At 38.1% G+C, this 26,353-nt stretch overlaps 1 protein-coding gene across 38 annotated transcripts in view; it reads left to right on the top strand.

The window, feature by feature from the left end:
• The window catches only part of NCKAP5 (NCK associated protein 5), a 440,024-nt gene that overhangs the window by 372,251 nt on the left and 41,420 nt on the right, over window positions 1-26,353 (top strand). For 33 of the 38 annotated variants that reach the window (XM_080599361.1, XM_080599367.1, XM_080599364.1 and 30 more), the window contains 5 exons: window positions 2,240-2,344; window positions 5,481-5,672; window positions 6,149-9,981; window positions 10,667-10,844; window positions 15,123-15,201. In XM_080599361.1, coding sequence (XP_080455487.1) covers window positions 2,240-2,344; window positions 5,481-5,672; window positions 6,149-9,981; window positions 10,667-10,844; window positions 15,123-15,201 — 4,387 coding nt within the window. The remainder of the gene's footprint in view (window positions 1-2,239; window positions 2,345-5,480; window positions 5,673-6,148; window positions 9,982-10,666; window positions 10,845-15,122; window positions 15,202-26,353) is intronic. The other 5 variants (XM_080599375.1, XM_080599374.1, XM_080599372.1 and 2 more) reach the window with 4 other exon arrangements.

The raw sequence follows: 26,353 nt of genomic DNA, 5'->3' as shown, positions 1-26,353 counted from the left end.
CAGGCCAGAAATGTTTGTTTTTTCTGCCTATTCAGAGGTATTAGATCCAAGCAGGCTGACCTCTGCTCTCAAGTCTGACGTAGACAATAACAGCAGCGCACTAAGTCCCACTGGATGACATTGTAGGGTGTATTTTGTTCCCCTTACTGAGATGCATACATGTCCCCATTTAAGTAATGAGCTACTTCAAATGCTTTGCTGGAAAAATGGGAAGACAATTTTACAACTGTAAAACTCCTATAGCACTATTTCTAGAATACTTTGGGGAAAATAGATGCTCAGGTATAAATGTTCATCCATCTCAGATGTCCACTGTCATCAGTTCTAATGCACAGATCTGGCTATAGTAACTCGCACTAAAAATCTCTGGAAGCGAAAATCAGATGGCTGATTTCATCGGAGAAAGTGATTCCTCTGCCAAGTGCAAGCACAACACTTGTTCATAACATCAGGTTCTCCTGTTTCAGAAAATAGTGGAATTTTCTGGTGGTTCAACGATGCACTTGGAATTATTGTCAAGAATAACACGTGTACTAAGTCAGTAAATCTGTGAGCTTGGGAAGGCATTTTACCTGGAGCTTAAATCTTGAGCAAACACCCAACGGTAACTCTAATAACGTTTTAAAGGGTACACACTGAATAACTAGGGAATAGGCATCCCTGGTGTTAAAAAACACATAGCCTGGATGTACTTAATATTATAATAAAATGTATATTGGATACTGAGTGCCTGTAGCATTTTAATCTACTCAACAATATGTTGGACAAAATACGATTCTACAGAGCATTGATCACTGAAGCTATTTGCCATAATCTGCAGCAGGACAGCACCTCCTGAAGAGCCAGCACATAAAACCTGTATGAATATGTAACTCTTGAGAAATGATTCCCAAATTACTAATTACTGGTTAGAAAAAAAAGGATTTGCTAGCATATCTGAAATGCACCTGAAGCACGGCACGCAGATCCAGAGGCTGTAGCAGTGGCCCTGTGGCTCTGCCTGTTTGGCTTCCAACAGATGAATTTCTGCAGAGGGTACCAGGAGAGCAGGCAGGGTAAGGTACCACGTTACTGATGTTTCGGGGCCCTGCAAAGAGCTGCCTTGTCATTGTTACTTCTGTGCCGTGAGGAAGGACTTCAGTGGGTACAGGTTCTCCTTCCCTCTTTCACCAAGTTTTTTGGATGGGCAGAGTGAAGGGCCACGCATGCAGCCTCGAAAAGTCTCCCCCCTGGTTTACATCCTTTGCAAGGAAGGGCACCTGGAGCCATGCCAGGGCAGGGGCTGTGCTGCTGATTCCTCCAGGTGGAAGGTGTTTTGGGGTAGGTTTTTTTTTTTTTTCTTTTAAAGTCCTTTTTCATTGATCTTGGTGGACTGTGAATAGGATCCATACTGCCTGTTCCATGATATGTTGGTCCAGTGACTGACAAGACTGCAGGTATTTCTTCTGGTAAAGTCATTGGCCAAGGCATTCACATAAATCATGGATTTTATTGAAACTGCAATTAAAACAAATCAGGTTTAATGCACACTTGAAAGCCTTAGTAATTGGTATACAGGTGAATATGGAGGAAGTGGCACCAGCTTAGTCGTTCTTCCAAGCAAAACCGAAGGAAAGAACAGTGTATATAATCGAACAGCATCTGAATATTAATGCACAAAATCCTCTGAGTCCCTAGTTCCCTGATGCAATTATTTTCTATTCACATTAATTGTTCCTAACAGATGACATTAATGACTTTGAGTTAAAATGTGTGCAAGGGAGGCCTTCAGCAGATCAATGCTGTTTAAAAATTGGGTCACTTTTGCAATCATTCATTCAAGGTGTAGCAGCTCGTAAATAAAACAACATTAACATGTTGATTGATTTATAAATGTTAATTTTGTAGTTCATTTTTATGCTTTTTCCCTGAAACCTGTCAAACTCTATGGATAGTGGTGGAACTCATGTTCATTTGTCATTGTTGCATATTAAATAATGATAAGTTGCAAAACAGAGACTGGAAGAAAAAGTATGGTTTGTTTTAGATGAAGAACAACCTGTTCTTCAGACAGGACATCTGGAACAAAACAAGCATGAACAGCAACACTTCGAATTAGAACAAATCCTCTTTTAACTTGGGGTCTTCATTTCCCTTGAAATTTAACCACAGAGTTTGGAATTTTAAAAATGCTGATCTGTTGCATACTTGACAAATGCTTATGCTTTGCTCATTCCCTTCTAACCTCCCCACCACCCAGAAACTCCATTCACGCATCTTAGACCTCTCGTCTGGGGATTTGCTTTCAGAAGTAGAAAGAAACAGAAGCTTGATGCAATCGCGAACTGCTGATGCTCAGATCCACGTGAGTTTTTGTGCTGTCCTTGTATTCCTCGTTCGGCACCTTCCTTTTCGCCTCTGAAGTCTGATGTCAGGGATGAGGCATAAAGCCGATCTCTGAATTGAAACACTGTTGAGGCAGATAACAATACTTCTTCTTCCTTCTGTTCTCTGAAATTCAATATTGTGTCCTCGGTTGATATAGTAAGCAGATAGTGTCACTCTGTGCAAAAAAGCATAAATCTTAGCAGTGTCCCCAAGATACCTTTCTGGGTATTGATTACATCTCAGAATCTCTGAGAAATGGTCAAGGAGCTTTTTATTAAAGCCCATACACCATATTATTCATCCACTTTTATGATATATTATGTATGAACTTTTAAAAATTCATGGGCTCTGCTTTTTTTTTTTTTTTTCCAGATAGAGTTAGCTTTGTGCTTATTTGGCAAAATCTTAGCCAGTGTGGCTTTCATGTTTCATTGTCAAAGAGAAAAGTAGCTTAAAAAACAAAAGTCACATGAAGATAGAGAGGAATAAAGAGGACAAGAACAGAACATTGAACCTGTGTGTGCCTTTGATCTCGAAGTGTAGTAGCGTCAACAAAAATGTAATCTCCTTTGTAGTACGTATTATAATGAAAAGGCATTGTTTCAAAGGTTCACAAAAGTGCTAACAACCCTTTGTATGATATGTAATTAAGCCTTCAGGTTAGGTTTTTCTAAGTATATAGTTTTGTCTCTTTTACAGTCTGATTCAGTTCTCTGTGATGTCTAGCAAAAATTAGGTATTTAAATTGTAATATTACATTTGGGCCTTTGTACTCCAATTTTGTTAAAGGTAATGATTTAAAAGTCATGATTACAAAAAATTAACATTTCACCATGTCAGTTAATAAACCCATATACATGTTAAATGTATTTAATTAATGCATCATAAACATACAATTTAAAGTACTTTCTGAGAGAACTTAGAGAATAAAGGCAAATTGCCAGAGAATATTCCAGTCCTTTTTAGTAATCTGAATGCAATCTAGATGTTGGGTAGACACCCTAACTCGGAATCTCTAATGGCTTGATGTTTTTTGCACGTTTTCTTATCTCTTCAACAGTAAAGATGATTACAGTAATATACTGTTCTTTTGCTTCGCTTGTATATCCTCTTTTCATATTGTTAAAACTACAGGACCTTTCTTCTCTTTTGGTGCAAAGGAAACTGAAGTGAGGGGATGGACAGGCCCACACACTAGCCAAGGTGATAGGAAGGGAAGGCAGTACTTTTCGCTGTGCTCCGATCTCTTCTTTTCTCTTACAGGATATTCTTATAGGAAAGGATTATCCAGGCATCCTTCCCTTCAACACTATGATGGCTGGGACATAGCTTAGTATAAAGGGCAGAAATTTGACATGACATCTTTTTCCAGTGCCACAGCTGAAAGGCACTGAAATAGCCAGAGCGGGCATATGCTGCCATTGGCCTCTGTTCAGTCAACCTTACAGGGAACGACGCCGTCATGGCTGTGGCAGCTGATGAGAGGGTCTCCCATGGGAACCACGATGTCAGAAATAAAGTGTAATTTGTCTCCACAAAGCAAAAAGTCTGTTTCAGAGCTAAAAACAAAGGCATCATCCTGCCTCTGATGCTGAAACGTATTCCTCCCCGAGTTCACAGATTTAAAGGCTATTCCTCCTGCATCCATTTGACTTTCTAGGAGAACATGTGCCAATAACTCCCAGAGGTGAAATGTGCTCTTGCTACCTCTAAATGATTTTCCCATTCATAAGTTTGGCCTGTGACATAGAATAATGATTTGCCCTGTAGTTACGTTTGTCAAAAACAGAACATTATTATGTCAGCTGAGCAATGAACAGCTGTACTGATGAACTCCTCAGCAGTAAAAATTCTGCTCTCCCATTTAACCAAAAGCAGTTCAGCCCTAGTAATAATGAATGGGAGGTTGTGGAGGAATAAGTGAAAGAAATGAGCAGAAGTCCAATAAACATGCTAGTGTATGAGAAGTGAGTACAAACTGAACGTTTTTCCAGAGATTTGCATGAAGCAGCTGCGTCTGTTGCATGTACAGTTTTGATATTTGTTTTGTGGATCCTATAACTTCAGATTTCTTATGACTTCCTGAATATAAAGGTAAATTTTTCACTATGCAAAATTACTTGGAACCTATATCTGTGTTCAAAAAGCAATAAATATTTGAGGTTGCACAATCATACTCTGCCTTAATGAAATTCAAACCAAAGTTTTATGAAATAGAGTTGTGTCATTCTTTCTGGTGTTACTGGTAATTAAAAAGATGTCAGATTTGGTAAGGAAACTGGAGAATTGCCTAACAGGATGGTGCAGGCACTTAACGTTAAAGAAGCTCTAACGTTGTTAGGCACAAGAGTATTAGTTTGGAAACAAATTAAAGTAATCCTAGATACTCCTACGGAGGTTTAATATTTTACCTAAAGTGCTATCTGCTCTTCATTACTCTCTTCCTCAAAGCTGGCACTTAGTCACAGTCAGCTGAAATTGCATTTGGAGAGGGGCGATAACTACACAAGTACTAAAGGCAGCCATAAAGTGTCAATAAATTGCATAAGCAAGAGGCTTCAGCTGTCTGCAAGTGACACAAAGATGGATTGTCCTACGTCAGAGAGTTTCTTAGACAAAGCTTTGAACTAGATAGGAAACCAAAATTAGACTGTAATGGAGAGATTCCATTCTCAGTGGACATTCTGCTTGGGATACTAAATTAATTTACCTTGTCTAGGGTGTACAGCCTCATCTGTTACATTCCAGGGCTATAATGCAGTTGTCAAGATGTACTTGTATTCTTATAACTTTGTTTTCTGTATCTTACTGGAGCATGCTGCTTATGTACAAAGCATAATTCAAATAGACTCAGAATAATCTTTAGCAAAAGAAGAGCACAATACTTGTTCAAGAATAAAGGAAAAAACATGGAGGATTGTGGCTTTTTCCCCTGACAAATGAAAATATTAGCAATTTTTAACTTAGTTCTCTGTATGAAAATCACCAGACACTAATGGCATAATAGGAAGGTGTAAGTAGCTTACTTGCTTTTCTTTGTCCTTCTTAATCAGGGGGAAGTTAAATGATCTTTTTCCAGCCATAAGATATTTCTATTTCTTCTCATGTTTTAGGAATGCCAGCAGAACCTGAAATCCAGTATACCTGTCTTGAAATGCCAGAGTCAATTAAATACGACAGGTCCTAGCCGCCTATATCCCCGGAGCAGCTGCAGTAGCAGTGAACTCTCCCTCTCAAGTGCTTGCAGTGAATATTCCAGTGGTTCCTCCTACACTTGGAATGATGGGAAGACATGCAGCAAAAGGGTAAATGAAATTAATTTGCTTCATTCGTTAGCTTAAGCTGCCTTTCAGATTATTATTTTTTTCATTTTCTTCCTTCTTTTGTATTTAAAACAGTTGTCACTAAACTCAGGAGTTCTCTCCCTGCCGTTTCCCTCCTCTCACTCTCCCTCATTTATTTTTTTTAACAATTCCTTTATCACTCCAATTTGCTCACAGTTTCCTCATTTATTCTGACATTTATTCTGTCTTTTCACAATCCAAATTGTTCTTCTCCTTCTTTATCTTAATCCTGCCATTCATATTGTTCTTCCTACAGGTTTTAAATCCACTGCAGCTTTCACACCAGTATGAAATCCTGTATTAAAAAAGAACATTGCTATTAATAGCAATGGATGAAACGTAATGCCCTATGCACTCCTAAATCTCTTTAATAAAACAGTAACGTTTTTATTAACGGCACTTGTGAGTAATATGTGAGTTCTATTTTGTTTTGACAGTCATCCGTGAGCTGGGATAAAAGAATAAGCATTGGTTCTTCACTCCCAAGCAACCTCTCAAGTCCTGCAGATGATCTACCTCCAACTCGTATCAAGGAAAACCATATCCTAGAAGGGCTGAAGAAATTACAGAAGCAAAAAATATTACTTGAATCACCTTCAGTAATATCAAAATGGGGTTACAAAGACTGCATGAACTCCAATGAAGGAATATATTCCCCTGGTGTTAAATGTGGCAGCCATAATGAACAGGCTCATTGTAAGCCAATGGAGATGGGAAGTATTTGCATTGAACATAACAAAACTTTCTCTTACGATTCGGATTCACATGATGATGCAGATGATGATTCTTCATCCTTATTATTGCTGCAGGAAGTACCAAGCAAAGACTGCAGGATCTATTGTAACAAATTAACTCATAGTGTTTCTGACAGTCTCTTTGACTGGGACCCTAATAAGAAACATTTGCCAGAAAGAAGTTCATATTTTAATTCAAAGGAAAGACCTGAAAAATTAACCAGTTTTGTCAGTGGATTTCAGGCAGAAGTAAAACTGTGCACCAGAGCAAAGCTGCCTGAGTTACAGTTAGATCAAAGCCATGCTAATACGGGCTGGAAGGACCTTAATTTTCAGCTTTCAGATACTGATGACAATGAAGTCTTGGATGAATTGCGTATAGAAAGCAGTGATGAGAAGAGTCCATCAGATCTATTATCAAGTCCTTTTTCTGAGAAGTACACAAAGAACTCTGACGTGCTCGTAGTCACAGAGAATTCTCAGTTTACTGACAAAGAGGAAAAACAGATATCTGCTCAGTTAGATATTAGGCCAAAGACATGTAATTTCATTAAACAACAAAAGGTCGTAAAAAAGACCTCTTCTGAAGAGTGCATTACCGTAATATTTGATGCCGAGGATGGTGAGCCTATTGAATTCAGCTCTCATCAAACTGGAGTTGTCACTGTAACAAGAAATGAAATTTCAATCAACCAGCCACAAACTAGGTCCAGTGCTGAATATACTGAACTTATACCTCAGGGAATAACTAATTTGCAGGCAGGAAGCAATGCTAGAAACTACACCGCTTTAGAAGGATCTGAAGATAAAACCAAGAACACTCTTGAAGATAATACAGGTAATAAAAATACAGTTGTCCCCCTGACCCGCAGTGAAGCTTCACACTGTGGAAGAGTAATATTGCAAAATGCTCAACGACAAAAAATAGTGAAGCCAGTGAATGATGTATCATACAAGGCCAATTCAAGCTTCACTGTTCACGCAGGAATCAATCAAAAGCCAAACTTGACTAAAATACCCAGCAGAGGGAAATTTTCTCCACAAAAAACTATGATGATGGAAAGCCATGAGACACCTGTAGCTATGTCAGTGAGCCATGCAACCCTTGAAAAATCACCTGCTCTGCCACCTGTAAAGCTTTCCAGATTCAAAAAGGCCCAAAGTCCACCTCATAATTTTGACTCAAAAGTAGACTTGCAGGTTCCAAAGGCCCCTGCCCACCTCCTGCCCAGCTCAAAGCGTCCAGGCAGGGGCAATGGGACAAAGTGTCCAAAGAGTCAGAGCCCAGCATCACCACTGTTGCCTCAGCACCTTATAGAGCCCAGTGACTACGGAGAACCTCCAACCAGAGACTTCCATTGCGATTTAGCAACTGTAGAAGCCCGATCGCCATCCCCACCCCTTCCTCCGGGCAGGTCAACATCCCTGTTGATTCGGCCTGATTATGCTCATTCATCACCTGTAGCTGTAAAGTTAGGAGGAGCTGGTCCCAGTGAGACAGCAAAAAATATACTGAAATCATCACCATTAAAAGGAGCTGTGAACTCCGGCTTTCATAATCAATCTAGTCATGAACTGCAAGCAAAAGCTGTATCTTCTGGGGCCAAAATTGAGTTATCTTATCTTCAGGAAAATGCAGAAGCAATTATGCAAAATAAATGTGTATCTCAGCAACCCCATAGTGCATGCCAAGGACTTTCCAAAGTTTTCACAAAGCAAGTCTGCCCAAAAAACCCTAATCAGCCAGGTCTCCACAGGAATCGTGAGCTCCTGAACACAAATTTTCAAACAGACAGGTCCTTTCCCCTGGGCTGTCCGTCATTGGAAACAACTTCTTCACAGGAAGCATATTCCAGCAAAAAAGATATTTCCAGTGACAGTGGGGTTGATCAGCCTCAAATGATGCCAAACATTCTCCCTGCAACTCCTCAATGTCACGCCACAAGCACAGGTGAGCCCTTACTATCTCAGGTAAACAATTCCCCATTGTCATCCTTTCATGGTAGTGACACTGCAAATGCTACGCAAAACTCTAATGAGAAAGGAATGAAAACCCGTCTCCCTGTAGGACTGAAATTATTTGTCAAATCTCCTCAACTTCTCCGAAAGAGCTCTACTGTCCCAGGGAAGCAGGAAAAAGACAGTATAAATGCAGCTTCCAAAAGCAATGTGAGTTCAAGTAAGTACAAGCAAAATGAATGTCTAACCACCAGAGGTGCAATGGATGCTGAATTAAAAGACTCCAAGTCTGATACCGATATAAAAGATAATTTTACTGTGGGACTTAGTATGGATACAGCATCACCTCAGCCACATGAAAACTGCAGCTTGGTGGTAGACAGAGTAGATGGATTAGAAAGCAAATTAGTTAAGAGATCTGCTTCTTCTAGCAACAAGTCACACTTGAAACCAGCTCTGGGCATGAATGGAGCAAAAGCTCGTAGTCAGAGTTTTAGCATTCATACAGGGGAAAAGCCATCTGCTCTTGTTACAGAAGGTCTTGGAAAACAACGGACTCAGATTATTACAAATACTTCTGACAGAGGAAATTCTCTAACAAGGCAGAACTCAGCCATGGAAGGACTTCAAATCAAGGCCATTCCTGGGTCAGCAGTGACACAAGAGACTCCTTCAAATGCTTCAAAAACCACAGAAAATTCGTACTCTAGACAAGGTTCTTTTGGAAATAAGAGTAATTGCAATAGCCAGCATGGAAGCCCAAGCAAACTGCCATTCAGATCACCTCCAAAAGTAGACTTGTTTCACAGCACTTCAAAATATGATGGAAACAAAGCATTTTCTCAAAAAGATACACGCAGTCCATCTGTCCAGAGTGAGAAAAACAGTGAAAATTTAAAACATGAAGCTCTAAATAAAAAAAGTATTTTGCCTGCAGAATTGGAGTTAGAAGCATCAGCTACTGCATCTTCCAAACAGATTTCATCATTTCAAAGCTTGGATGGAATAAAGTGTCCTCATAAACTGGACGCAACGAAATCACAAAGACACCAGATGTCTTTAAAGTTAGCGGAAGCCTCTGAGGTTACTGATGTTTTTAGTTCACCTGCTCTACAGCCTACAATAGAGGAGAAGGTCATGTTATGCATCCAAGAAAATGTCCAGAAGGGTCAGGAACAAAACAAATCTCCCACTGTGGAGACTAAACAAAAGACCGGGCCCTCTATAGCTAATTGGTTTGGCTTTCGAAAGAGTAAGCTCCCAGCACTAAGCAGCAGGAAACCTGATGTTCCTAAAACAAAGGTAGAAAAAAAAGAAGCAAAAGTTTCAGGATTTGGAATTAAGCAGGCAAAATTAGAGAGAAGAAAGGAAAAAAAGCAAACTGAACAACGCTGTGAAATGGAAAATGAAATTAACAGGAAAACAGGCAACAGTGACATTTTAGATGATACCATGGAGAGTAAAATTTTGAAACCATCACAAAACACGTCCTGCCAGATTGGGTGTGAACAAGTCAGAGGTTCCACCTCAGCTGCATACTCACCAAAAGACAGTTTTATGAAAGAGCTTTTAAACAGGTATGGGATGTTTTGTTGTGCACTGTAACTTTACCGGCATCCTCAAATGCTAAGTTCAATGTATGTTCCTCTTAGACTAAGAATGCATGGGAGCAATCAGTTTGTAAACCATCAGGACTTTTGTTTTTAAAGGAAAAAAGCATTAATAATGAGATGATAATTCTGTTGATGTTTTTTTTTTTGTTAACCAAACCAATGGTGTTTGAAATTAAAGAATGGAAAGTTACATCCAAGTTGATAGAAATAAGAAATGATTCCTGAAATCAAGAATGTAGGCAGTTGATCTGTAAATATAGAGGATACTTAGGTACATGTGTTAATGTATTCCATTTCCATGTATTCTAACCAGTAAACATGTTTGGAAAGTAGTCAGAATTAGTTACATTTCTAGCTACCATAACCTTTGGTCACAGAAGAACTTAGCAATTGCTATACTGTGTTTTCACGTTTGCCCCACAGCAGTCACAAATATAAAATAAATCATTACATGTGAAAGACTAAATTGATATACTACCTGAAATTGCAAGTGACAGATTTGATCAAGGCTAGTTAGAAACATTTATCACTCAAAGGTCTAGAGACAGAAAGATATGGAGAGGTTACTTTAAACATTAAAGGAATGGAAAAGTAGAGTGATTGAAGAAGGGCAATGTAATTTATCAGAGGAATCACTCTCTACCTGCAGAGTTGATAAGAAAGCAGCTCAGCAGACAGAAAGTGGATCAAATAATGTTTCCTACAGGAGCGTGTCGAAGGGCAGCTCCCAGGGCTCCTCTCTTCACAGCAACTCTATCAGCTCTCAAGGAAACCACAAGAAAAACAGCAACACAAAAGCTGATATGGAAATGCAGAATCAGACCCTGGTAAGTGCTTTAGAACATGAAAATGTTATTACCTTCTTTTTAACTTCTGGATGTGTTCCTTATTGCCAGTACAGACAAACAGGATAATAACTGTTTATATATGATTTTGTGCAGCGAGAGAATTGTGAATTAATACAGAAGTTGGCAGCTTGACTATAGGCCAGATTATACAGCTAGTCATGAAGGTCCTACTGCTTCTGCTGGCAATTCAATTTCAGTGGAGATATATGCACAGCGATGTTATAATCATACTGCAGTACAGTGTAATAATAGGACCATTTTCTTTTTTTCCATTTTTTCCCCTTTCCCTGAAAATTGCATGCCTGCCAGTGTTGAACATTACTCTGAATGTTATAGAAAACATTAAGCCCAAAAAGTGCAGTGCTGGTGGGGAAAAGGCAAAGCATTTGACCACATTTGGGAATATTTGTCACTTAAGAGGGAGTCTTTCAAAAGCAAAAGCATACATTTCACCGATGACTCTGTGCCACGGAAAATCTCCCTGTTAATCCTTGTAGTTAGTTTTACATTTTAACAAAGTACTAACTATACACGATTCTTTAATTTACCTAGCAAATAGCAATGTTGTGATTTAGAAGAAAAATATTTTTTTTTTCTGTTAGCTGCTAGATTCTGATTTTTGAAAGGTTATGTGAGTGGCTAACTTTTCTTTACCTTGAATAGTGTAAGCACAGCCTAGGATTGTAGCCTAAAGTGAAACTGAATGGATGCCCTTCCTTGTGAAGCTTTTAATTATTAACCTTGGAATTTAGTGAGTAATTTCTTGCTCAGCAAGGGCCTTTCCCATGATGTTTTAAAGTCCAAGCACAATGAGAATAGAGATACTTTAACTTGATCTTATGTAATTGCACTTCATAAGCATTCTTTTCTCATTCCTGGTAGCTGTATTGACCATATTACTGTGATTGTTATTAAAAATAATCACTATTTTCACAAAATAGTCTGAAAACTTATGCCAAATATATATACTGAACATGAAGCTACTACTTCTGTTGTTCTGATAAAACTGAATTATTGAAGTACAGCACATGCAACTATTTCATTTTAGAGAATTTGAAATACATTTTGGGGGGGATGTGTTTCAAGGTTAAAACATTTCAAAAAGCTTCACAATGGGAACTAGAGAAACTGTTGTTGTTTCAGATGGTTAAGGTTGAAGTATGAACACACATGGTTTCAACTTCAGGCAAAAGATTTTTTTACTTCAGTGCAAATGTCTTTCCTAAGAATATCCACAAGGTCGTTTTTTAAAACTTAAAGGGAATATGCGCAGAATGCGTGTGTTGGAAAACTTTTTTCTCCTGACTATTGTGGTATCATCTCTTCTTTGAAAATGTAGATGTCTCCTGCATTATAAAACCACAAATTATAAGCGTATCTAAGGCTGTCCTTGTAGTGTCACAGAAAGGAAAGAGAGAGAATGAAAGTCTGGAAATGTGCAATATGCAGGAAATTCAATCCAACTGATCTAGAACTTTGATAGCAAAGCAGAGCCCCTTATCAGAGCCACTCAGTTTAACTATGCCCCATTTAATATGGTCCTGACAGCTTAGGGTATATCTTCACTGTACAGAAGTACAAAAAACTCTGCACATCGCTTCTACAATTTCTTTCTAACTTATTATTTTCTAATGCTGTAATAATTTGCTGTGCTTTTTGTCTGTCAATTTGTGAAGTCTTTCTAAATGGAGCAATAATAGTCGTTTAGGACTTTAAGTATATCTTCAAGAAACACACTTCAATTTATTAAGGAACTACAAGATTGCCCTTAATATATATAAATAATGGAGGAATCCTAATTATTCTGTTTAGCTTTTAAGGACACATTAGTCACAGAGAAAAGGCATTACCTATCCTATACTATGCACTCTTTTGTTCTCTGAGAATCAAAGTATTTTTAATATGGTTTTGGGAGATTGAGTTGCATTATATGCTTCATCTCTGTGATTTTCATGTTTTGTTTTTGTGGCATTCAATTCCTGAATGAAATATCTAGTGCTAAAAGGCTGAAGACATCTAGAATAAAGAGAATAAAAACATGCTTGCAGTTGTTAATGCTTACTTCTGAAAGAAATATACCATAAGACTCCAAAGTATGTGAGATTTCATCTTGTCCTCCAAACTTGCACAAGAAAAACAATAGAAAGTCTGTAAATTCAAAGCTCATGCATCTCATTACTATCATTTTCAGTTATTCTTTGGTGTCAGCTTCCTTTGAAGCAGATTGCAAAGGACTGGGAGATAGCTGAGACTGAAAACAGTCGCTTGTGGTAGAACGGCCTATTGTGCATTTTTTTGCTTGTATGAAGACAAAATGAATACTTTTGGAGAAAACAGCATAAATCTTTTGCAAAGCCCTAGACTAAGAGCATTTTTTTTCTTCTTTGAACAACGCAAAGTGCATTCAGTGATACAGGTACAGTGCAGAAACTGCATATCGTATATACCTCTTATTTAAGTCTAACCATAACATTTGTAATATTAATTTTATAGAAAGTTTTTCCTTTAAAGCCCATTTAATTTTTGACAATTAAATATCTTCTCTTATGATGCGCCAGGAAAAGGCTTGGGGCATTATTATGCCATAACATATGCACCAATTACGTCTGATTTCTGTTCATACAAAGAACACGATTGCTTGACTGCCACTGAATTTATGGAAAAAGCAATGTTCCGCCAATGGCAGCCTTGTGCATTCACCTTCAAAGGGATATGCTTCCCGTTAGTGTTCATCAAAAAAGCACTTTGCTCTAAAGGCCAGCCAACAGAAATACATAATCCTTTAGCCTACACCAAGGATATTCCATGTTCCTGAATACTTTTTCATGTCCTTGGCTGAACCTTAAGGTGAGATACCATCACTTTTGTGCCGCACTGCTTCATTTCACCTTTGTGATTTTATTACAGCCCAGTGTAATTTAGAAAAGCCATGAGCTTTACTTTGTGAGGTGGAAGTGTGGCACCAAAATCAAGACACCAGTTTTGTATAGCACTGTCAGTCTGTAGTCTGAGTGTTTGGGGAACACCCAAGATCCATCCTAATATTGAGAGCTGTCCCAGCACTAGCAAGCCACAGACTGCCATACAGTCCACACGCATGAGAGATGGTTTTACCTGTATTTTGATGCCAAATAGTTATGTACCCTCCTCTTCATTTTCCATAGCCTGAAGAGCCTCATTTCAGAAGAAGAAAAAAAAAAAAAAGTAATTAAATTCCTGGGATTAAGAGATTATAAATGCACTTTTATAAATATAGAGAGTAAATCTTTCATGTTTTACTTAGGCTAGTCACAAGAGGTCCATAGGGCTACTACTTTAAGCCAGACAAGCAAAATACGTACAATGATCAAAGATATGTCATGCAAATAATGATAAATTCTGCTGTTTTAGATTACAGAACATATCTAATGTGTCTGTAATGCGCTATAAGTGGTTTAAATGGCAGATAGTGATTAGCAAACTATTTAAGATCTGTGAGATACTGACAGTAATTTTTTCTGCAGGGCTGGCTTTCTTCTCAGCACTCTACAAGTATCTTCATTCCTGTTTGATTTATATGCCATAGCAGAAAAATATGTCCCTGGAATCTGAATTATGGCCACTCATGACATGTAATTGAGGGGGTTTTCACTGTATTGTAGGAAGATACTGACCTTACATACACGCTTTGGAAATACTCGTGCAGAAGAACAGGGCAATCTAGGGGATCTGAATAACACATACTTGAAACAGGTTTAAAGAGCTCGATATAAGAGCTCTTAGTGCATTTGTAAATTTAGATTTTCTCTCTGTTTAGCTAATAAAATGCTTTTAAAGAGATGCAGAAACAAAAATGCCAAAGTTAAGTGCTTGGAAACTGGATTAAATAACATATCATCTATTAAGTTCACTTTTTTTTCTTTTTAGCATAGAAACTGAAACATGGTATTTCTAGAGAAAAACGAGCATGCGGTCAGCAGTCCCGAGTGTAATTCTTGATTCTTAATTTTCTAAAATGAATAAAAATATTTTTTCTTTAGAGGAATTGTATTTTCCAAGGGTATTTTTTGACTATTGCATATTGTGACTTTTAATGAAGTTAAAGTTGTTGTCCTGTGGTATCATGAATAGAATGGGACAGGCTATACACTTCCACTCTTAGCTGCCCTGTAACTTTACTCTGGTTTACTTCTGAAAAGATATTCTGTAGTTAACATAAAGCAACATAAGCAGAGTCACAGATGTTCCTCACTTTTGTCATTGTTGTACTATGTACAGGCTAAAGTAGTGACAGAAAACCTGCAAGAAGAAGAGGAGGACACCATGACAAGGACTACATGTCAGAGTCATGTGATAGGTACAAAATTATGTTTTACACTGGATTTTATTGCTGTCTCCGTTCATGGAAGAAAACATGTTTAATTCTCATTACTTTGTTTGCCCACCTAATGCCAGTTTTAGCATTCGTTTAGCTCTGTGTTCACCACCAGTCAGATTTCACCAACTATATAAAAGATCAGTACGTACCATTACTGATTGTGGATTAAAGCAGTGTTTGATAGAAGAGCTTTGGAATCTGACTATGAAATACCATTTCAGTCTCCAAAACATGGGCGTTACATATGGTGGCCTAACTCAAGGGATGTTGTGCATGATACTTTCTGTGGAAATAATACTGATTTTTGACTCTGCAGTCTATCCTTGAGTCTGTAAAACTCAGAGTAAAATTCCAAATAGCAGAATAACTGTGATAAACTATCCCAGAGTGTGTAGCAAACCAGGTGTCTGTTCAGAAAACACTGAAGTTGTAATTGCAAATATAGCTGCCTTTGCTATACACTTTTCAGGAGAAGCACCATCAGCCCTTCTTTACTAATCTTTAACTGCAGATGAACTTTCAGTACTTGTTATAAAATATCTAATAGACAATGGAGGATGAAACAGAAGTTTTTTTGAGATCTGTAATAGAGCAACGTGTCACCAATATAAGAAACTGATTCTGAATTTAAAAAAAATATATAAAAATCTTTAGCAAGTTCCCTTTTCAGGCATAGTCTGCAGCAGTAGTTAAAATCTGATTCTGTGTTTACAGGACACTGTCAGTAACTCTTTCATTTCACTAATGCACTCAGTCCAGAAAGTGGGGCTGAACTGGAGGTATCATGTTGAAACATATTTCTCTTCGGGATAATGTTTGCGTGCCTATATTGACTTGTCCAACATTTTCAGTCCTAATATCAAGTAAAAGAACTCTGTCTTCCTGGCAGCAGAGATCCCTAAATTCTTCAGTCTCTAGCAACCCATCCAAAACTTGGCTCTGTTACAGTGACTAAATAACAAGAACTTTGAACAATGCACTGTAAGACTATGATGGGGCTCTGCAGCTGGATAGGTGCAAGCCCTGAAAAGTGAAATACTTGCTGCTCACTCTAAGAATAAAGGCCTTTCTTTCTATTACTAGAAATTGCCCAAAAGAGAATAACTCACTTAAGATTGTTCAGAATTATTTTGCCCTCACCCCCAACCCCAAAGTTCTGAAAACTTTTACTTTGAATTGATGTGAAATATTTGGGTCTATTTATTTTTTTAATCCAGTTACTGAAGAAGAAGAAACAGCTATTTGTAAAGTGTTGTCCTGAAAAGACTGCAGTGCTTCCTTGGTGTTCATCAGTGTAATTGGTGGTTGTGGCTGACACCTAATCACTATGCATTTTCATATATTACTGTGTCAGCGGGTCCTGTAATATGTCATGGTGGGAGGGGTTGAGGATGCTAATATTCTACTCCTCACACGTACACCAAGTCTGAGTCTCTGACAGGACAGAACGGTTGTGGAGTAGGGTGGCTGGCGCTCCCGAAAGCCAGACTTCTGTTGTGCCTTAGGTTCATGAGGCCCTCAGTTAGCTGGGAGACATCGTCACTGTGGATCTAACTCTCCTGTGCACCAAAGCCCCTTTTCTCAACAAAAAGCTCCTTTTCTTTGCCATTTTGCAGGGCTGATCACATGGATGGAGTGACAGGTAGGTCTGTGGCCCAGGTCTGCAGAAGTCCACCATATGTGGCACTGCAGAGTAGCCAGGCAGTGCTGTTCTTGGGAAACTCGTATAGCTTGTACAAGAACTTTCCATCATCTGAATTATACTAATTACAAAAGACACGTCTTTACCCTAGACAGTCCCATCTCTTTAAGGCTCAACACAGTATGGCAACTACCCCTGTTCTGCCTTTTTAAAGCGTCTAGAATAACTCAAGTATTTTGCTCTGAGGATCTAGTTGTTGATGTGAGGAAACTCCTTGATGATGAGAGACGTGCAGTAGATAGTTTTGGCATGGTAAAAATAATCGAAGTCTGAGCAAAGTTTTTGGCACTAGCACACAGAGTCCTAATGCAGAATGTCCTAGTCATTACTTACTTCAGCAGGATGAGAACAAGGCCGGGAAATTGGAAGCGTGGATCTAAGTGAGCTTCCTGAATACTCCTAAATCAGTATCTTGCTGTGTTTTATGCCCCTCTCATCAGGCTGTGTTTTATACCACACTGGAATTTTTGCTTCTGTATGTCCACATTGCTCTTTGGTAGATAGCAAACTTTCCTAGCTCTGGTTCAGATTCTTTTACCAAATTCCGTGCTAGATGTTCTTGGATTTTTCTGATACATACATTTTTCTGATACATACCCCATTTTTCTGGTTTACACAGAACAAATGTGTTTGTTGTTGTTGTTGTTTTGCTTGTTTGCTTGCTTGCTTGCTTTTTCTTTTCAAAACTGATCTCTGTGTAGCTTTGAGAAACTTTAGTTGGAATACCTCCCACGTCATCCTGGTTTTCTTAGAACCATACACAACTTGTGAAGATTATAAAGAACCTGTTGGTAAGGAGGATTACTTGAGATGTGGTAAAGACAAATTCAGCTTTCTTTGTTATGAACTAAGTTTCTGGTTGTCAGAAGCAGAAAGGAATAATACAGGAAGGATGGCTTTACAATGCTCCGCCTCACTGCCGTCAAGCACACAATAGTGACCCAGGTCCTTGGTGTGATCAGAGAGGGCAGTTGCTCTGTCCCCTCAGCAGTTCCTGTCCTGGTGGAAGCTTCTGGTCTGTTGTTTTCATGGAACAGTTTCACAGATTGCAGGGTTCTTGAAGAACAGGAACTACTTTGAAATCTTGAAAATTTCAGTGGGTAGTAAATTAATTTTTTACTGGTCTCCATTCCTCACCACCATAAACAGTCATTTTTTAGAAACAAAGTTCATCGTGGTTTTGTAGCTGTACTTTAAGGACTTCATTCTACTAGTTCTGAAATGTTAACAAAACAGAGCTGAATGTACAGAAGATGTAGAGAAGCTATGATTAAGTAGGAAAGATGTTCTTTACTGTGGTAAAGAAATAATAGAAAAGTGTTGTTGTAGTTGTAAATTGCCAGTTGCTAGGTTTTTAATTTATTGCCATTTGGTGATCTGAACAAATATAAGTACTTTGCTGATTCTTTGGTTTTGCTGCATTGAAAGAATTCAGGAAAGCACGGTAATACAAAATTACTTGTCTAGTGTACTTATATCTCAGGTACACATCATTTCCCTATGTAGCAGTCATTTATATTGTTGTATTGTGCTTAAGCACATATTTAAAACAGTTTTAATCTTTTTAAAAGATAACTGTGTTACACCCTGGATGTTTTTGCTGTATTGTGGGTGAGGATGCGAAATGTGGCCCCAGCAGAGGTGCTACCTGTACTCTCTCTTCCCCCAAATAAGAGACCTGAAAATCCAGGAGTATTGCTTTCAGGTCCAGCTGTCCTCAGAGCTCGTTCCTCATGCCCCTTGCAATGAAGTAGTTGGGTTTTAAAGGAGTGGTGAAGAGGGAAAGAGGGAAATGCTAAAGTACATAATAGCAGAAATGACATGATAAAAAGGTTGCCTTTCCCTTCATGTCATGAGAGATTCCCCAGCTCAGACAGGTGCAGTGGGGTCGCAAGATGTTCTTATCAATAAATTCCTTTATTGAATAGAAAGACAATGTGTCAAGCTTCTGACAGTATTGCTCCCAAGTAAACATAAAAAAGCCTTCACTTTACAAAGGAAGAGAATTCTCTCAATAGAATAGAATATTCAGTGTTTGCTTCCTGTCTTGAATTTCCCCATTGTCACAATGGCCAGAACCATTACAAGACAGTTACAAATGACACCTTTACACATAGAGGCAAATAAGTGAGAAATATAAGAAATATATATATCTGTAATGAAGAGGTGAGTTAGTAGTAATTAACTGTGTCATTCTTAGTTCATGTAAACTATGCTGGTGCTGAAGGAGGAGAGACCGAGTGTGAGCTTTTCTCAGTAATCAACACTTTGGTAATTTATCAAACACCCTGTTTGAAAGCTGCATGATAATCATTTCTTTGGATCCAGTTTCCTTTTCTCTTTGTTTCCCCAAGGGGATGACAAATTCACTAGAGGAACAAATCAGCATTGAAAATGATATACTTAAGCTGCACAAAACACACAGTCTTAGTATGTCCTCACCAACCTGAATAGGCTGATGAGAGGTTTCTGAGAAGATTTCAAGTCTATTCTTAAATCTATACTCAGGTTTCAATACAAAGAAAGAATTTTCTGTTTTTGTTTTTTTTTTTTTTTTCTTGTCCCAGATATTTCTACGTGCAAATGTCTTTATTCACCCTAGAGGACTTCCAGTGGTCATTCAGTCCTCAGCAGTCCCCAAATGTATCAAACAAGCAATTCTGGTCAAAAGCACTGAAGTTCAGGGATGTGAAAGCATGGACAATTCATCTAGAGGAATTGTTTTATTGAACTGGAATTTTTTTGCTTTGAAATGTTAACTTTAATATGCCACTGATGGAACTGAAGTGCCAATTTCATTCTTTAAGGAAAGCCTGTTCAGCTTTAACATCAGAAAGCGCACTGGTTTTGTCCTCTGGGTACTTGGAATGACATTACAGGTAAAAATAAATCAAAAAAACAGTAATTCTGAACAGACCTGCAATTTGCATTAGCGTTGTGGGTACTGTACAGAGCAAATACTTGATAATGCAAGAATTGGTAGTAGCAATCCAAAATCTATCCGGTTGTTGGTGGTACTATCTGGTTGACTAGAAGTACAGGATATTATATACTGAAGCTGTATGGGGAGTTAATTCGCTGAAGCTGTCTGGAGTTAGAATCCACAGCAGAAAGCTTCACAGCTCTTGGAAATAAATTATCTGTCTGTGGCATTGACCCATATTGTTTGTTTTGACTATGTCAGGTGAAATTCAGAACCAAGTAAAGATTATAAAGATAAGTGTAGGCAGAATTTTTCAAACTTTAAAGAAAGACTCTTGTCTAATTTCTGTCAAATTGTCATTAGAGGTCCAGGTCATTTGCTCAAAATTGATTCATCCGGCATTAAATGGAACATTGTAGATACTGGCATTTCTATAATACAGAGAAAAGGCCTGCAGATACTTAAAAGGGTTTTGAAAAGACTCAAGCTAGATGGAGGGTTGGGCATCCACACTATCAAAGCAACATTAAAAGTGCATTGTAGACTGTGCTGCTTTGTGCTAGAACAAAACCACACATTGAGGTCAAGGGATTCTTTTGTAGTTGTGCTGTATCCCAGCGCTCAATTCCATTAAAGTTCTTGATAATCATCTGCCTTATAGCAGGCTTTATCATCTTTTTTTTTCTACTTTCTAAGAACAACCCTGCAGAAAGGTTTTGCAGTGTAATTTAAAGGCAATCTGGTCAGAAAAGAAAAAAAAAATCTATCTTTTAAGCAACTTCTAGAAGGTTTTGTCTTCTTCATAGAACATTTGGTTGAATTCTATGTATTCCTGATGTTCCAGAAAGGAACGTTTGTTGGTTGTTGTTGCCATTTTGCATGTTGTATTGTGTTTTAAAGTCCACCACTCTAAGTTTTGTATGCAGAAAAGTGATCAGACTACATTTTCAACAGAAAACGGGAATGTCCTTGACAGCAAGTTTTATAGAGAAGTTGCTAGCAACTTGATAGCAATTTTGAAGATATAATGATAGCAAACATAGGACATATAAAATGTATATGTGAGTAGGTTCGACATCAAATGAAATGTCAATGTTATAATTATTTGTATCAAGGTATCAAAATAGTGAAGATGATAGCCTTATCTGTGCTTTCTGATAATGTTTTGTCCAGCATCCAGTAGCTATACCAAAAGCTATAGAAATGATAAGAAAAAAAAACATACTTCCTAAGCATTTTTTTTCTGAGGAAAAGGACCTACATTCTCTGTAGTATCCCAAGTAAATTAATTTGTCTCTGACTCTTCTTTTCTTTCTGATTCTTCTGTATGATTTTCCCACAGATACATTCATTCACTGCCAAGGCGTTATTTTTCACCTTTCCCCTCATGCCTGTTCACCTGCATTGTTTAAAAGTCATAGTTGTTCTAAACTTTACTGATGTCTGCTGTCCCAGTGTTGCTGCTTATCTGACTCTCCACAAATCTAGACAATGACACAGAGCCTGCTTTTTTGTTTCCATACTGATACCAGTTGTAATCAGTGGATCCTCAACTCCAGTATCATCTGCCTTTGTCTATTGGATAGGCCTAGGTTTCTTCCTGAAATCTAGATCTGATGTACACTGGAGCTGAAAAAATATGTTTCGGGTTTTATTTCTAAGTGTGTCATTTCATGTACATACTCAAAATGCTTAATTTATAAGTTATTCAATGGCCTATTCCAAAGCTTGATGTAAACAATAGCAGTTCATCTGCTTATTTAATAAGCTTGCACCAAGCTTCCCACAGGAGAACAAAAGATACCAGACAACCCCCTCCGCTAAACAAAAGACTTGGTTTCATTCACTATTTTGTAGACTGCCAAAACTTAGGTTATTTTTACTGGACTGCTAAGTAAATAATTATTTAATTCATGTTTTCTCATTCTAAGGGAATGGAAATAGATGTGAAGGAAGCGAGCTTGATTAATGCGGTAAATACATTAAGTCTGACATGCATCATCCTAAAACATGTCCATTAAGCCTGACATATTTGAGCAAACACATTCACGTTAAAGAACCCTTAAAACCTGGAGGCAGATTAGGTGAGGTCTGTAATGAATTACTGAGATAAATGTAACAGAATAAGTGACAGAGGAAAGATGGTGAACAAATTGATCCGAATTACAGCCTGTGCATTCAGTAAAGAGAGGTGATCCACATCATAGAGGCAAAAGAATAATCCAGAAGTTGTTTAAATGTCAGGCGAATCCTTGGATGCCTCCAATGCATTTAATGAAGAATAATATTCAACTGATAAAATGTCTTTTGACCACAAAAGAAATCCTCCTTTGTCATGAAGTCTCAATGCCTGAGAAAACAACTTATCCCTGTCAGTGTTAATTCCTTTCATCAGGACATTGATAGAAGTTGAGAAGAACCATTTAGCAATCATCTTATCACTGATACAGGAGTTGATTCGTTCATTTACACATGATCAGATAAAGGAAAAATGTTTGTTTTATCTTTCCCATCACCACCCAGTAAAGCTGTGGAATATCTCGAAGTCTGTACAAGTGAGTGTGAGGTTGCTGTCTGTAAAAGCCATCAAACAAAACCAGTTATCACTGAATAAGTTTCCAGCATGGGGCTGTTGTTATTTGGAATCTGCATACTCAAAAGTTTTATGGCTTGATACAAGTTGTGATAAAGTGTGAGATTTTTCATTAATTCCTTACATATGGGCAATGGTACAAGTATGTGTGCATTTATTTGTACTTCAATAACAAAGCCATTTTCTAAAGCCCTGTGTACATGTGCTGGCTGAGAGGTAAGTATTAAATCTGTAGATGCTGACTAGATTGCTTTAATAAGTGTGCTTCCTGGGCTGCAGCATTGAAATGGGACTTCAGCGTAGCAGACAACTTAATGACATGCACTCTCACTATATCTAGCCAACTTGGGTGTTAATCCAAAGGACTCGTTCTCAATTGCTAAAAAAACGCTGAATTAATAAACACCGAAATAAGCTGCTTACCTCTATGAATTCATCCATGACAGCAGTGGCTTAAAAAACAAACAAGCAAAAAATTTCAACATCCAGTCCCATCAGTGGCCTGGAAGATACCAGACAGACCCTCACAACCTCCTTACCTATCATCATCTCGCTATCCTCAGGATTTTTCAGACAAGAGGTATGTGTGAAAGTGCACAAGCAGAACTGAGCTCAGCTGGGTAAAAAGCAGTTATATTTGTACTTACACTCACTTAAATGTCTGTCAATTCCTCTAGTCTTGGTGTGCCCAAGACACAGGGTACTGGCTGTGTGCTCAGAGGAGGAGCTGCCATGTTGTCACGTGCACAGAAGCTTTATATAGATATTAGTCATACATCTAAATCATGAATATAGAGGGGCAGTGTCTCCACTAAAAAAAATTTCTCCTTCTTTCCCTCTTCCACTCAGTGCAGAATTGGTTGTTTTATTCCCTGGGTTCAAAGTCTGTGGCATTTCATGCCTCCATCTAATTTCCCTAAATCACTCACACTTGAATGCAATTATCAAGCACTGTTCTACCCCTTTTTGTACTTCAAAATCTTCCTTCTTTGTTCCTTCAGCGCTACTGAAATGACCTGTATCTGTGGTTTGCTTACTCTTCTGAGCTCAAGTAGCTGAAATAGGACATCGCTAAAGAGAAACCTTGTTTAGTAACCACTCGGCATTGCAAGAACTGACTTTCTTGTGTGTAGCAACATACCCCTAGGAGCATATAGGGCAGAAGGGACCCCCAGAGGTCCAGACTCCTCTTGCTCAGGGACTTATCAGTTCAGGTTTGAATGTCTTCAAGGATATTATTCTAAATCTGTCCGTGGCCAATGCGCCATTGCTTTGGGAGCTTTTACATAACATTTAGCATTCCTGTGTTTTTGTGCTGCATTATTCTTGTTACTGACAATCGGTGTGGTCATGCTGTTGAGTGGCCTTCCAAGTCAGCGCAGAGCAGCCTTCTGCAGTGCCTCATTTACTGACCCAGGGTTTACTCATCAGAAACAGCCCATACACTGGTGCATAAAGCTGATTAAATATCCTCTTCTTCTTCCGAGTTGCTCTGCATCTTTTCAGTGGGGATTTATTAGTTTGGGGGCAAGATAGGAGGGGAATAGGCTACATTCTGCAGAATGGAGAGAGCTGCAAGAGGAAGGGTATAATGTTGGTTTGGGCCACTAGAAATGGGACTGTCTGCTGTGCTGTGTTCTTCACTCTTCTTTGGCATTTGGGTATTTCTGCAGGGATTAATTTTGAAATGACGATCTGAAGGAGTCTATTATAATAGAGTGAAACTTTCTCTGTATTTTTGTAATTGTTACTTATGTAGGCTGAAGATGATGGAGAACCTTGCCAATGTAAATAATAAGAAACTAACATCCATTAGTGTCTTCTAATTTATGTCAGCTTACCTTCTTCACAGTCTGGCAGAGACAAATCATTTCTTTGTATTTTAACAGATAGTACACAGAGCACTTGTCTAATTGCCAGTTCTTCTGCAGCGCTGCTGCAGCCTACTGTCTAGCTTGTCTTCCTTCGGTGCAGAGTATTCATATTTTGGATCAACACTTCCTTATTAGCCACAATGATTTTCTGTTAATTTCATTCTTTTGTTGTTATGGTTATTCACCCAGAAATACTATTTTTTATCACTAGAATGAGTAGAAGTGTGGCTCTTTATACATTATATATAGGATGCAGTCTAATTATTATTCAAGATACTGAGAATCTGCTGGTCTCATTCAGGCTTAAAATGTCAATTAAACAGGATAGTCTGGTTCTTCAGCTCTGAAGTTAATGCTGCTGTGTTGGTTTTCACTGGCTTACAGTCTGACCCAATCTATATTTGTTTTTATCACTCATATCAGGACTGTACCTGATTATCATACTTAATACAGACTAGTATATGCCAGTATTCTCTGTGTTAGTTTAAGTCCCTCTATTTGAAACTTTTCTATTTTGCATGGTTTTTGCTCCTGGCTAGGACCATCTGTAGGCATTTGTACGGAGCTTCAGTCATGCATTTCCTATTAACTCTAATTCATACACCTGAAATACAACTGAGCAAACTGAAAAGCATTCTGAGTGAGTATGTGTTCAGTTACTTTAAGCATTTGTTTCAACTGTGCTCATATGGGCTCTGTGTTCCTTTTCTAAAATGACATTTAGGAGAATTTTCATGGGAAACACATTTTCACCTGAATTATCAATTATATTTAAGCTCTATCAGCATATGCCTTTCTAAAGCTGCAGTCTGAGGGTGAGATACCAATTCCTAATTTGATGCTGTCTTTGCCATTTTTAATGGAGTTTGAGGAGCTTTGATTTGTATCTTAAGTCAGAGCCTGAACTGTTGACATTTAATTATGCAATTAGTAATTATGGCATCTCATAGAAAAGCAGGCTCTTCAAAAATAAATATAGAGAAATAATAATTATACAATTAGTGCATTGTTTTTAATTCTAGATGATCTTGAGAATTTCTCAGTGTTTGGATAATGCACTGTGAGAAAAAGAAAAAGCAAAAAATATAGTGAATCATTTCCTTACTTACTGTCTTTAACATGCAGAGATCTAGTATGTTGTTTCAAACTGCTCATTCTAATGGTGTTTTTGAAACACCATTTAACATCACATACTTTTTTCTTTTTTCTTTTTTTCAAAAAAACAGACTTCCTGAAAAAAATCACTGTTCGTTCTTCTGGCTTTAAATCGTGATGGTTTCTCACCAACCCCTACTTCCTTGCAGCTACTTTCACAGTGATTCAGCTGGTTTGGAGGAGCTGAACTTGAGCACTGAAATTAAAAGATTATAGTTCACCTAAAAGTCACTCAGAGCTCTCTCTGCTCACTTTGTTAATGAGTTTTCACTTCATTAATTAAGAAATAAAATCAGGCTGTTTCAGGTGTGCATGTATATATTTAACTGTTTATTACTAGTACCCTTAAGTAAAGCCATCTGCAGGGCAGAACTAAAAATAAATTATTTAAAGCCTCATTTAATATTTATGTGGCTTTAATTACACTCTTGTTTTCTATTAATAAACAAAAAGCAGTGATGTTACTAAAATAAATATAGCATGTTCTCCTGTGTATCTGCAAAACCCAGAGCTTTCTGTGCACTTATTAATTGGTCGCTGTTACTAGGGAGAGCATTTATGTTTGCACACTATCACTAGTCCTGTGCGTTGGGAACAGAACATCAAAGAAAGTCTCTCAACATGAGTGAAACCAAACTCCAGTTTATAAGAGGTGTTTAAGTGCAAGTAAATCAGTGATTCCATGCCTTTGTCCTTAAGGGCTTCAAATGCACCAGTCAGTGAACTCAAGCCCTCGAGGGACCAGCCAAATAATACCAGCAGCAAATGTTCCCTTGGGCACTGTGCAGCCCGTGTATGGGATGCTACGTGTGCCCTCGGCTCTTCTGTAAATGTGGTCTAATGGAGATGTTCCCAACTAAAGACAACCCAGCTACCTCTAATAG

Source organism: Anser brachyrhynchus, assembly GCF_964034855.1.
Source record: "Anser brachyrhynchus genome assembly, chromosome: 7".
Classification (NCBI taxonomy): domain Eukaryota; kingdom Metazoa; phylum Chordata; class Aves; order Anseriformes; family Anatidae; genus Anser; species Anser brachyrhynchus.
The sequence above is the reverse complement of the archived record's forward strand: the minus strand, read 5'-3'. Positions and strand labels throughout refer to the sequence as shown.